This window comes from Neopsephotus bourkii, unplaced genomic scaffold (assembly GCF_033783945.1).
Source record: "Neopsephotus bourkii isolate Nb327-2 ecotype Australia unplaced genomic scaffold, CSIRO-AGI_Nbou_v1 NB_533, whole genome shotgun sequence".
Lineage (NCBI taxonomy): Eukaryota > Metazoa > Chordata > Aves > Psittaciformes > Psittacidae > Neopsephotus > Neopsephotus bourkii.
This window is the reverse complement of record NW_026901034.1, coordinates 1466810-1480307: the sequence shown is the minus strand read 5'-3', so window position 1 is coordinate 1480307 and position 13498 is coordinate 1466810. Positions and strand designations below refer to the sequence as shown.

The 13498-nt window shown below is 45.2% G+C and overlaps 1 protein-coding gene across 2 annotated transcripts in view; it reads right to left on the bottom strand.

Moving 5' to 3' along the window:
• SEC14L5 (SEC14 like lipid binding 5) overlaps positions 1 to 13498 on the bottom strand; it is a 37554-nt gene that overhangs the window by 6601 nt on the left and 17455 nt on the right. Inside the window, exons 4-9 of one of the 2 annotated variants that reach the window (XM_061350751.1) lie at positions 10822 to 10971; positions 10583 to 10714; positions 8276 to 8404; positions 7418 to 7640; positions 5319 to 5431; positions 780 to 969 (exon numbers count right to left, since the gene is read on the bottom strand). In XM_061350751.1, the coding sequence (XP_061206735.1) occupies positions 780 to 969; positions 5319 to 5431; positions 7418 to 7640; positions 8276 to 8404; positions 10583 to 10714; positions 10822 to 10971 (937 nt within the window). The remainder of the gene's footprint in view (positions 1 to 779; positions 970 to 5318; positions 5432 to 7417; positions 7641 to 8275; positions 8405 to 10582; positions 10715 to 10821; positions 10972 to 13498) is intronic. The other variant, XM_061350752.1, reaches the window with a different exon arrangement.

Here is a 13498-nt window from a genome sequence, read left to right as displayed (position 1 = left end):
AAGGGACCTTAAAGCTCATCCAGTTCCAATCCCCTGCTGTGGGCAGGGACACCTTCCACGAGACCAGGCTTCTTCAAGCCCCATCTAAACTGGCCTTGAACACTGCCAGGGATGGGGCAGCCACAGCTTCTCTGGGCACCCTGTGCCAGCGCCTCAGCACCCTCACAGGGAAGAACTTCTTCCTTATACCTAACCTGAACATCCCTGTTTCAGTTTAAACCCCTTGTCCTAATGCTACAACCCCCTATTAAGAATCCCTCTCTAGCATCCTTGTAGACTCCCTTCAGATACTGGAAGGCTGCTATGAGGTCTCCACACAGCTTCTCTTCTCCAGGCTGAACAGCCCTCACAACTTTCTCAGCCTGTCTTCATCCAGGAGGTGCTCCAGTCCCCTGATCATCCTTGTGACCTCCTCTGGACTTGCTCCAACAGATCCATGTCCTTCTTATGTTCAAGACACAAGAACTGCACACAGTGCTGCAAGTAGGGCCTCACAAGAGCAGAGTAGAGGGGCAAGATAACCTCCATTGACCTGCTCGTCACACTCTTTTTGATATATGAAATATTTTAAAATGATAAAAATCACATCCAAAGGCAGCCATATCAAATTGATGCTGCTTTGGACTCACTCTAGTCTGCCTTATCTGTGCAAAGAAAATAAAGTTACAGCAAAACAGAGTGGCTATTTACATGTGAGTGGCTTTGTTAGTGTTTAAATTGTCAATACTCACAAGGTCCTATAATCAACCCATGCTCTAACGAAAGGGGCAGCTTCTCACCTTTGTCTTGGTAATGCCACCCTCCAGTGTAGTATTCATCCAGGAGGGCTGGAGGCCTCCAGGACTGGAGGATGTAATCCACCTGGTACTGCTTGCGCCAAGACAGTGACTGGCAGAGCATTTCTCGAGCCTTGTCGATGTTGAAGTCCCGTGCCCGCAGGAACCGAAGGATATGTTCATCTTTAGGGATCTGAGAGAAGAGAAAGTCCAAGATCAAGACTGCTACATTACCTGTACCACTATTCCATAAAGCCCACAGAGAAGCATGTACCATTTTTTTAGCCTCTTAAAATGAAGATAAATAAACTTACATTCCTTCTGCCTCCCTCCTCACCTAAGCCAGCTGAATGCAGCAGATGGTGCTAGGAGCACAAAAGAAAGTACTGATTCACCTGTGAATTCAGCCTGTGAGAAGCCTTTCACTCGTCCCAAAGCCCCAGCAAACGGAGCTTGCTGAAGTTTCCCTCAGGTAGCTATCCCAAAAGGACAAACAAAATACTGTATGAAAGCAAGAGCCGCAAGCTGACTGCCCATAGGGGAAAATCAAAGGGTGGAAAGCATCCATAGGTAACATGTTACATGAGTTTAAGCACTACTTGGAGGGAGATGGCACCATAGTCTTTGAGTGATTACCCCCTACACCAATTCCAGGTCCCATGCAGACCTCCCTTCTGCTTGCTGCTGACAATCCCTCCCTGGTGTTCTCTCAACAGGAAAGCATTAGAGTTCTTTCACAAGCTTCTCTGCCCCATCACATCATACTAAATCCTGCCAAAACAAACATATTGACCAGAACTACAACAAGTAGTTATTGTAGTCTGGTCAAATCTCTATCACTCATCCAACACCTTCTATCAGTAATTCTAGCAGCACAAAAGCTTTCCCAAATCAGGTCTGTAGAATGGTTTATTCCAACCTTCTTCTCAATCTCACATGTTCCCTCTTAGCTGAAAGTAAAAATCAAAGATTTGCCAGTAATACTAAGCATTGGGAACTAACAATAAACCTGACAGATTCCACAGCAGGGCCAAATTTGACTAAAAGCCTGTCAAAGCTGCAAACCCAAATGGATTCTAGCTGCATATGCTGCTCTGCTTTTTTCTCCTTACCCCAACTCCCTCAGAAGTGTTTGGCCTCATCTGCTACATCAAGCTTCCATTAAAAATTCAAGTTCTGGCAAGCAGGGATAGCCTCCTCTGGAGTGTCTGTACTGACTTAGCACGACGTAAGCAATCTGAGCCCTGATGTAGGACAAATAAAAGCTCATGTTTGGGAGTCAAAGCTCTTTTGTTTGTTCACTGACATGCTCACAACAATGGAAAGCAGGGGAGAAAGCAGAGCTATCACCTGTGTCAGACTGGGAGCAACCCCAGTATCACAACCTGGTATGAAACTGCAAGAGATGTTAAGAATTGATTCCACCTATAAAGAAAGGCGTAGGGTTCAGGCAGCCTAAAGCAAAGCCTAGAAGCACCTGAAGAGATAGGAGATTAACAATGCTCAGCATACTCTAATGCTGCAAACACTGCATTTATCTCTCATGGAAATAAGAGGGCAGCCGTCCCAAATAAGATCTCTAAGGTATTTATAAGAACACCACCAAAGTTTTCTGCATCAGAGCAAGGGTAAAAGCAGCAGAACTGTCATCAGCTGATTTATGTTTGTGTTTCTGCTGCTCAGAGGAAGCTGTTACTCCCCAGACAACAGACAAACCCCACAAACATCTACAACAGCCCCCAGATCTCCTGTAAAGCCCAGGAGATGGAATGGTTCTTAGGTTTTTGTATATTTCAAGCCTATATAGTCCATAGCCTCAGATAAGAGGCAAATTTAGCACTTTTGTTTAGACCAAAGGCAGGGACCTCCAGGGACTTACTCCATAGTGTAGCCTCTTATCTTTATCCAAGCAAAGCATTAACTCCCATATGAAGGTTTAATCTCAGCCTCCTTTTCTCTTTACCAGTGAAACTACATGTACTCCTTTGCATAGTGCAAAGACGTTGATTAATAGCTGTAAGTATCTGCAATTTTAACACCATTTGATGATTGTTTCTTCAGCTACTCAGATTTTTAAAGCAGTGATAAATCTGGTCCTGAAGGATATCTCCTCTGGAAGGAACAGGGACTGGATACTGGAATAGGATAAAGAGAAAAAAATAAGAATAAAAAGGAACATCACCACCTTCTCTATGAGGGTGCTGAGGTGCTGGCACAGGGTGCCCAGAGAAGCTGTGGCTGCCCCATCCCTGGCAGTGTTCAAGGCCAGGTTGGACGGGGCTTGGAACAACCTGGTCTGGTGGAAGGTGTCCCTGCCTGTGGCAGGTGGTTGGAACTGGTTGAGCTTTAAGGTCCCTTCCAACCCAAACCAGTCTGGGATTCTGTGATTTTCCAAGAAACAGAAGATCTACAAATATTTTTTGATAGAGGAATAAGGAGAGCCTTGCTTCAAATCAAGAGAGCAGATTCTCATAGCAAGGTAACAGCCTCTCTAGAGAAAACTCAACTCATGTAGGGCAAGTTCCCAATTTTCTATTACACTGACAAGCAATCAAAATCCATCTAACTCCTTACCCCTACCTGCAAAAAAACCCCAACCATTTAAATTGTGCTTCTTCCACCTGAAACCAGGATCCTTGGAGAGCCCATGCATGGATAAAGTCTCACTGTCTTACTCTCATCTAGGGCTCATTTTTAGCTGGTTAGCCAATAGCTGAGACATCTCCTACCACATAGAAGTCTGCACTGTTTACTGGACAGGTTACAATCAACTTGAAAAGCCTTGCACCCCATATTTCATAACATAATAATGCCTGGGCATTGATCCTTACCCTTTGCTTTATGTCTGCTTGATGTCAAATCCCTTTTATCTGACAGGAGGTTGATCATGGGAGACAGATCACAACCAATACCTAGTAGAGCCCATTTCATCCATGAAGCTCTTATTAGCAGTGCTCACACAGTTACCTGGTTAGTTGGGAGGCCAGTCCCAGCTGTTTACTCAGAGGCAGAGAATCATAGTGACATGACAGGACCTTGCAGGTAGGTGTTCAGACAGCCCTTCAGTCCTTTTTTTCTGTTGAGGGTGTATATATTCCTGTAGGCTCTACCTGCATCTAGCAGCCAGCATACTTTTGGACATGGTCTCAGTTATATAACCTGTTGTTGCTGCTACTCTAGACCAGTGGCCTTGGACAGGTTTGGCAGATGCTTGGTGTTCTCAATTTATCAGCTAACAGACTCAACAGTGTTGGTATTTTCTGGAGCCTGTCAGCTGCTGGGAGACTTTCACACATTACCTCAACACCTTCTGCTCTTCTCTTCAGCCTTTGGTTTTCTGGTAACTGTTTCTCCATCCACATTCACAGGTACCAGCAAAACCCACACACACACTCTCTCACAGAAGGGGACTTCAAGTTCAGTAACAGAACTATAGCACCAAATCTGTTACACTTTATTTCTACATAGACAATTAGTTTTTCCAAGAAGAAACAAGCTGTTTATGAATCATGTTTAAGCTCTTATACCTCCCCTTATACTCAGATGAGACATGCCCTCTTCTCAGCTCTCAAAGGCACAGCAAGGCACATAGAAAGCACAGCAGCCTCTTTTGGAAAGGCCAGTTCAAAGAAAAAGACAAATCCAAAGCCCATGACTGCAGAATACCTCCTAACTCATTCTGTATGGTTGACAGAGCAGTTACCTTCCAAGGCAGGAAGCTATTACTATTGAAACCTTATCTAGCTGTACTCTGTTTTCAAGGAGGGTTACTTGCTCCAACAATATTTCTCCTGGTTTCCCCTCTTTGTGAGCAACATTCCACTATTTATCTATTCAGCTCACCCAGTTACTGTCTTTTGCTATCCTTGGTCCTTCCATCCCACTCAATCTCTCTCCATCAGGAAACCTCAAGTTAGGTCACTCTTGAGGCATTCAAACTGCTCTAGATTTTTTCTTTTCTCAACCACATACAGTTACCTCTTGACCTGATCTAGACACTCCAACCAGGAGGAGCCCAAGCAGCTGCTAAAGCAGAGCTGTATTTCAGCAGAGTAGGGATACATCTAGCCCACAGTACTTCTGCTGCTTTTTAGGGAAATGCATTTCTATCTCTACTAGCTGGCTAACTCCAGCTGTACTTGCCCACATCTAGTGCCCTCAGCTCCTCTATTTTAGAGGCTTACACAACACACAAGGTGAGACCTTTTCTACTTCCCACATACTGAAACAGTCCTAGGCAACAGTCTGGGCAGTCAAGCCCCAGCCAATGCCTACTCTAAACCCACAGCAAAACCTCTGGGCTTGGGGACCTTCCCATACAGAGCACTGAACCAAGCAACACAGGTCTGATACCACCAGATCCCACAAGGTCACACAGGCTTTTTGCTACTCCTGGCCTTTCACCCAAACTTGCCAACACAGCCAAATTTCAGCACACAAATTGTCCATGAGCCTGAGTTTTATTGGAGGGCTGAAGGCACATGAGGTACAAGAACCTTGTGTTGAGGCCTGCACAGTGTGCTCCCTGCCTCATCTACCCACCTTGCCTTTGTGTGTCTCTTGCAGCCACTGGCGCAGGCGGATCAAGCAGCTCTCCTGCATCGGGGTCAGCTGGCCCAGATAGCGCTCGATGTAATCAGCATCCAGCTTGTCACCTGGAGGGAATGAAAGAGAACAGTTCAGAGGAGACCTGGCATAGCCAGAAAGGAGATTTCTACACAGCAGGTTACTTAGGATTTACACTGGAGGAGCTCAGAAGCCCTCATTTTTGATGCCTAAGGGAAGTGAGTGATATTCTCACAGTGACCGAGGCATGACAACACAGACAACATTTAAGAATCACTCCTCCTGTCTTCTGGAATGCTAATACTTCATTCAACCCTGAACTGCTCCAGCAGGAACTTCATAAATATGAGCTGTAGCACCCTTCTCCAACACCTGGGCATTTAAGTCCCCCAGTGCCCTACAGATCCCATACAAAATTCCCATGACAAGAAGCTAAAAACCAGCTGGCTGAAAATTGAAATATCTTTCTACTTATAGGCACCAGAAAGGGACAACAACACTACCATTTCTGACAGCAAGGGAGACTTTAAGGCATGAGGAGAAGCCCTGTGCAGACCAGCAGCTCAAGTTCCCTCTAGATCAGAGACAAAGGACAAGGGGTGCGAGACTGCCAGCATTCAGAGACAGAAGCAGATGTGTCATCTGAAGCTTGGATGTGCAGATGCCAGCAAGGAGAATGTGGTACCCAAAGGGAAGCAAAGCACAGGCCAATAGCTGTGCTGGTGGTACAAAGGCACATGAGAAGGGCTGGGAGACCCACCTCTGAGCTAGCTCTTCATCAAGCACAAAATACTTTCAGCAAGTACCATTAACGACAGAATAAGGCCTGGACACCCCCAGGATATGCTGGTACTGACTGATAATACGGAAATTATAGCGTAGAAGTGCTATGCCCCCACTGAATCCACTGAGCCAGCAAACAGGAGAGCAGTCCCAGGGAAGCTGATCGCTTCCTAAACATGAATATAAGCAAATAAAGAAGAGCTACTCTCCTCTTCTGCTAGATGGGATCTGCCACTCTTAGAGTTATAGAATGGTTGGGTTGGAAAGGACCTTAAGATCATCCAGTTCAAACCCCCTGCCATGGGAAGGGACACATCATGCCAGATCATCTCACCCAAGGCTCTGTCCAACCTGACCATGAACACTGCCAGGGATGAAGCATTCACAACTTCTCTGGGAAGTCTGTTCCAGCATATCATCACAGGTAAAAACTCCTTCCTTGTATCTAACCTGAACTTTCTCTGTTTAAGTCTGAACCCAATATCCCTTATCGCATTGCTACAGTCCCTGATGAAGAGCCCTCTCTCAGATTAACTTGAATCCCAAAACACATGAATATTTCTCAGTCAACTCCTTTGAGGTTTTTTTATTCTTTTTCCAGATGGATTCCAATTCTCCTACCAGAGAAGGTCTGGTGACACCAGAACCATTGACAGTTCCAAATTCCAAGCCTTTCCCCTAGTTACACTCAGCAAAACAAGTGCTGTCTTTCCTTCTGAGGAATGACAACTCCTGTGTCTAATACCACAGCTCTCAATTAAAAAGTCCCTCCTACTTCTTTTTGCAGAGAAAAATTTTATTTAGTCTAGAAGATATCATCAGATCAACACACAAAGATCTAGAAAGATAAAACCCAATTCAAGCACCTTGTGTGAGTAAGGCATTAGGCAACATTCCACAAGTTTGTCTTGGCCTGATAGAGGGGCAAAAACCATCCAAACAAATCCCCAAGAACATGAACTTTAAAATAGCTAAAACATTTCATTATAATTTAGGTATAGCATACTCAAGACACCTTTAAGTTTCTCAAATTTAAGGTATAAAGTACCTTAAAGTTAGATGAAAACCAAGTTTTCTTCCTATGCTCAAACTAAACCTACTGCAGGCAGAGTTTTTCTTGGCTTTTCAGGTTTTTTTGGGGAGAAAAATTCCATTGTTTGCGTTTTTCTTGAAGAAAATAAATTTCCTCCCTCCCCACCCACAATCCAGAAGAAAATCCTCATGCCAAAAGTAGTAAACATAAACTTACTAGTCAGTGCTACTCAAGGCACTTAGATCTTTACACCACATACCATCAGAGCTGAGAGCTTCTGCTGGAGGGCAGGAGCTGCCAGTTTGCTCTTTGGTAGTTCCAAGAGCCCCAGAGTCAAGGGCTGCAGCAGCATCAGCAGCATCTCCAGCAGCTGGGGTTTGCTCATCCTTCTGCTCACACACACAGGGAGGTGTCCAGCGGGGGATGAAAGTGATCCCTTGGGAGATCAGCTCCTTCAGATAGTGTTCAATCACCTCCTTGCCCTGAAGGGGATAACTCTCATTAGGAAAAAGCCACCCCATCTCCCCACAACCAGCAAGGTGCAGGAAAGCTTTCCTCAGGACAGATGACTAATGCTGTTAAACAGAAGAAAATAGTTGTCTCTTTCCATCTGCACAGCCCTGCTGGAAAACTTTGAAAGCACCATACAAATGGTGAATTACAACACTGGCCAAGCAAATGCCAATGCTATGGATGCAGCTACCTTTATAACACTTGTAACCCCTCTCCTGTTCCCAAGCCATCAATTAGCTGCCCTGTTCCTATGCAGCCCAGGCAAAAAGAAAAGGCCACCAAAAGGAAACTGCTCTTCCCAAGCTAAGAGACAGGGTGCTAATTTTTACCCAGAACTTTCTCTTCCTGCAGAAGAACATTGTCCTCAGTGTGCGAGAAGCCTGGCACCCACCGCATCCACTGGCACAGCCTGCTCCCTGCTCTGCACAGACACATTCCAGCAAGCACTCTGTTTTCCTGCTCATTGTGTGCTGGCTTTTTCTTACTGAGAGATTTCAGAGACATCAGCAAGAGTATAAAACTAGACTGGGTCCATCTCACAGAGGCACACAGAGAGCAGGTGTTTGAATCTGGGGTTTCTGGCACAAAGGAAAGCCCATCTTACCCGCTTGATGTTTGAGGTATACTGCTTCATGGCAATCTTTTCCACTGTGCTTTCAAAGCCAAAAAATGACTTGATGTCAAGAGATGCGGATTGTTCAAAGCAAGTCCACTCTTCATTCTCAGGGTGAACCTAAGCCCAAAGACAGACACAGGGTTAGATAGTAGCAGACATCTCACAACGTATCAGTGCCCTTGCCCCTGGTACAATTGGCTATTTAATCTCCAGAGCTAGAGACTGAGGGCACAGAAGAGGCTTCCTATGAGGCACCCACAGACACATATTTAAGTTGGGTTAATTCTCCCAGAGTAATGGAATGAATCATGAACTGGACATACTGATGTTTGTGGTTAACCCCAGCATTCTTTACATGCACAAGATTGAAAACTCTCCCTGCTCCAGCTGACCTGAGCAGTAATATTCATAGCAAAAGTTGCACTAAAATAGTGACTGCTCTCTTGAAATCATGTCAAAGTTTCTTTACAGAAAGCCAGGGATTGCACATGCAATTGAAAACCCCTACGTCTGCAAGAGGAGAAACACAAAACTTTATTTCTAGTTTTGCATGGGAAACTCAACCACTTATGTTGATCTGCCCCTCAGAACACAAGACATGGCAGAACAGAGGGATTTCCCACTGTCAGTTCAATATAGAATCCCAGACTGGTTTGGGTTGGAAGGGACCTTGAAGCTCATCCAGTTCCAATCCCCTGCCATGGGCAGGGACACCTTCCACTAGACCAGGTTGCTCCAAGCCCTGTCCAACCTGGCCTTGAACACTGCCAGGGATGGGGCAGCCACAGCTTCTCTGGGCACCCTGTGCCAGCGCCTCAGCACCCTCATAGGGAAGAGCTTCTGCCTTACATCTAACCTGAACTTTCCCTGGTTTAGTTTGAACCCATTACCCCTTGGCCTATCATTACAGTCCCTGATAAAGAGTCCCTCTTCAGTATCCATATACACCTTTCCTTTCTAGCCAGTTCCTCTCAGTTACTCTACATAAAAACCTATGTAATTTTTTTCTTTTTCAAATTTAATCTTTTTCTGAGAGGGCTCAGCCTCTTCTCTGTAGGTGCTGCTGTTCACAAACTGACATGACAGAAAGAAATTCCTTCCCACACACAAAGACAGGAGCTCTATAAAGGACACAAATTTCCCCAGGGGAACATATTAAGTAACTGCAAGAGCAGGATCCTATTTCTCCAAGTTGCTTCAGAGAGCACTGCAGAAAAGGAAAGATGAGAATAAACCTGTTTCCGGTGCACTCTGGCAGGGAAAAGGGAACTGGTAAAAATAGAGCCGGGAAGTGCCGTGAGGATGCAGCCCACAAGCTCCCGCCCTGGAGCGGGAAGAGTACTTCCCTCCAAGCCCTGCTGCTGACTTTCCTTCCTAAGGATATGAGCAGGAGGCAACACAGCCGAAATCAGCAAGTGTAACAACATCTGAGCAAATCCAGAGCTGACCTGGGTGCTGTCAGCATCTCTCACAGTGAGGGAATCCTGATCTACTGCAGTTTTTCCGGAAGCCCCTTTTAGCCAGCAAGTGATCTCTGCCTCAGGAAACCCCCTCAGCACCAAAACCAACTTTGTCTTGCCTGAAACAGCAGCTACTTACAGTTTGCTTACTCCCAAGAAGCTGAGCTGTTGTCCAGTTGCCAAAGAGGCAGGTAAGTAACAGGATCTGGAGTTTTGTTTAGAGAACAAAGAGTAGTATCTGATTGCTTCCAGAAGCAGATGAAGCTATTTAATGGTGACTGAGCCCTAAGAGCATAGTTACAATGAAAAAGCACACTACTGCTGAAGATACAGCCACAGAGTGAGACACCCCAGGCCACAAACAGAGCTCTGGAACTTCCTCCAAATGCTTCAAGCATGAAGATCATAACAAGTGCAAGTTTTGCCACCTTATGTGTGGGCAAAATTAATTGCCAGAGTTCTCTCTGGCCCTCATCATTATAAATATTGAGGATTTCCTTCTAAATATCTAGATCTAAATACACACTCTAGCTCCAAATGCTTTCACTAACTTGAATTTCAACCAAAAACAAACTCAGGGAACACTGTCTGTGTTTTTTACTCTCACTGTAGGGCCTAGCACTCCATCAGAGAAGCACAATAAACCTAAGAAAGTTTTTCAAGGTCCACAAAAGCATTGGAAAACCCTAAGATACAGCAGCCTTCCCAGTCCAAGAGTGTCTAACCATAGCACACTACAGTCCAGTGCTCAAATTCAGTCAAGCAACCTTACCCTGTATAAGAGTGCAGGGTTTTGTTTCTGTTCGTCTGTGAAGGAAGGGTTGGAAGCACTTACTGAGTAGCTACATGTCTCAAGGACGACAACACGGTTGGCAAAAGTCTCGTTGTGGGCTTCAATGTGGAGAGTTCGCTCTTTCCAGTTGACTGTGTTTTTCTGGATGAAAAACACATATTCTACCCCTGCAATCTGAGAAGGATGAAGAACCAAAGGGAGGAGGAAAAACAGAGAGAAAGAGTAACTTTAGGAGCTTTTATCTATCTGACCCAGTCAACAAACCCCAGGGTTCCACTTGCCTTCTTCAGCAGCCTAGGAGCATCCACATTCAGTTTGCAGCTCCGTTCAATGATATGTATAGCTCCATCATCACTCCTGGATTCATGAAGGATTTCACTCCCCAGGAAGACTGGGATCTCTGGACATGTAGGAAAGCGTTTCTCATATGCCTGGGAGTGAAAACAAAGCAAGTTTCAGCTTCTGGATAGATCAACTTTAACTCTTTCCAAATGAATTAATTCCCTTACAGTAAAAGCCACGCAGAACAGAGGCCCTTCACCTCTGAGGAAAAGGGAATCAACACAGAGGTTGAAGTTAAAGCTAAATAGCTGTGAACAGAGCCAGGATCTGCTCATGTCAGTCATCAAGCCAAGCATGTCTTAACAGAACTTATCCTTCACACAAGAAGTAGAAGCAAAATAACTCAAACATCAGGAACCTAATCTTTGGCTAGCAAAAGCAAGCACAGCTCTGCTGATTTCTGCTAGCTAAAGGCTTGACCCAGAGACAATAACATTCAAGTCAGACATTGCCTCTATGAAGAAGGCTATTGAAAAATATTTAGTACTCCTGTGCCTTAAAATGTGATGTGTGAAATGGTTCCAGGTGCCCTGGACTATCAAGGGTAAGGCCTCCAATTACTGGCTACTCACTTTATCCATTTCGAAAATAATTCTGTCCTGGTTCTTAAGTCTTCCTTGTTTTAATTAACCAAACCCTCTGAAAAGCCTTTTACCCAAAGCTTCGTCACCAGCTGTAGCAAAAATTCAGCTTTTCATGGCCCCTGCATAAATGGTACCTACTATGACTCCTCTCTAACCTCTCATTACATTGCAGGATCTTTGCAGGATGGAATGTTTTCCTTGAATTTCTGAAAAACATCTTGCATTTTGTGATGCTGTTGTAAATATGGAATTGAAGCAACTGAAGTACAAGCAGCCCAGGGTTCAGGTACAGGAGGAGGAGAATCTGTGCTCTCTTTCCATTGCACTCCAGGAGCTACACTGGTCTGGTCATAAGACGTTTTTGCTATCAGTCCAGAGCTGAGCCCAACCTCTACAAACAGCTGCTATCTTCCTGTCTTCTGTAAGAGACAACTGTTTCATATACCACATAGTGCTCTCATGAGTCTTTATATCTTTATCTACCACAAAAGAAAACATTAATGTGATAATGATAAAGACCAGCTCAATTGCCAGCACACGCACAGCGCTGTGGGCACGCTCAGGGTGGCTGCAGTCTCCAATTACCACAGCAGTTTGAAGGCTAGTTGCCCCATTCCTGTACCCTGGAATAATACCTGCCCTTAAAATAGCTCAGGCACTTAAGGACACATTCCCTATCTCCTGCTCCTAGACCTCTGAATGGAATACAAGTGACTTCAGATCATCATGTTGCTCTAGTATCAGGAGGAAAGAGTAAACAACCCAGCATTGAGTTAGCCAGAAACAAAGTGCAGAGGTCTTGAAGTCATCCTCTCCAAGTCACTGAGTAATGTTCTGCTTGCTTTGCCACATTTCTTTGAGAACTTCCCCTATATCCGAGAGACCACTGCACGTGCCTTCACCGCCGGTTACAAGAACAACAAAACCTGGTCTGACAAATACAGAACTTCCCACAGCAAGTGAGTTTTCAACACCAATCCACCTGGCTCCATGCAACAAAAGCACACACATTTCTTTAAGCAGCTTAATTTGTTATGATGGGAATTCATGGATGTCCATCAGGCATTGCTACCGGATGCTTCCAGCTACCCACTCCTAGTTACACTGCACTTCCCTCAAGGGTCACAGAGCAGAGGGGTTGCATCCCTCACTACCTGCTCTCAGGTATCTGCAGTTGCCAGCAGATTAATCCTCTCAGGAAAACTTAATACTCCCTACTTGTGCCTCTACCTATCCTCTCCCAATCCTCCAGACTCCAACTCATCTTATAATGCTATCTGGAGGTCAAAGCCTTTACCTTGATAAGCTTTTCTATTCCAGCACATACAAGCAAGAGTCTCTCCAGGCCACCATTCTTTGTTACTGGAGCCTCAGTGGACAGCGAAAGCTGTGAACACCTTTGTAGGCCACTGGAATACCAGAATATTTAGCAACTGTTTTTCAGCTGTTTGTCCCATGCCACTTCTTACGCATGCCCTTAACACACTTGTCACAAGTATAACTGAAACTCCTACCCTAAAAGAAGGCTGCCCCATATAACCCCAGGGCTTTGGAAAACAATAGCTAGCACAGAGGTTAGACACCACCACTAGAGCCAGAAGGTCACCTTGAGAATGGTACTAGGCTTATCCATACTTTTGACAGCAGATCATAAGTTCACCCAAATACCAATAAAATCCCACAGCTCTGTTCCTGCAAGGAGCACCAGGCCCTCCTCACCCTCAGCTCACAGCACCATGCTCCATTCTGCCTGACAACGGGCACAGCCTCCTCCACCTCAGCTCACAGTGCCAGGAAGCAGGTAACATGGTATGTGCCAGGGCTCCACCTTCACCAAGCAGGAACAAAAAGCTGAGCCAACACTATCTATTTCTCTTGGATTAGAGCTGGCCAAGGATTTCTTGCCTCAAGTACTCATATTTCCCACAAATTTAAGAGTTGCAAAGCAGTTGAAACAGAAGGAACTGCCAAATGGGGTGATCTCAGCTTCTCACCCTCTGCTCTTTCAGGGGTACAGCTGTGCCAGGAACAT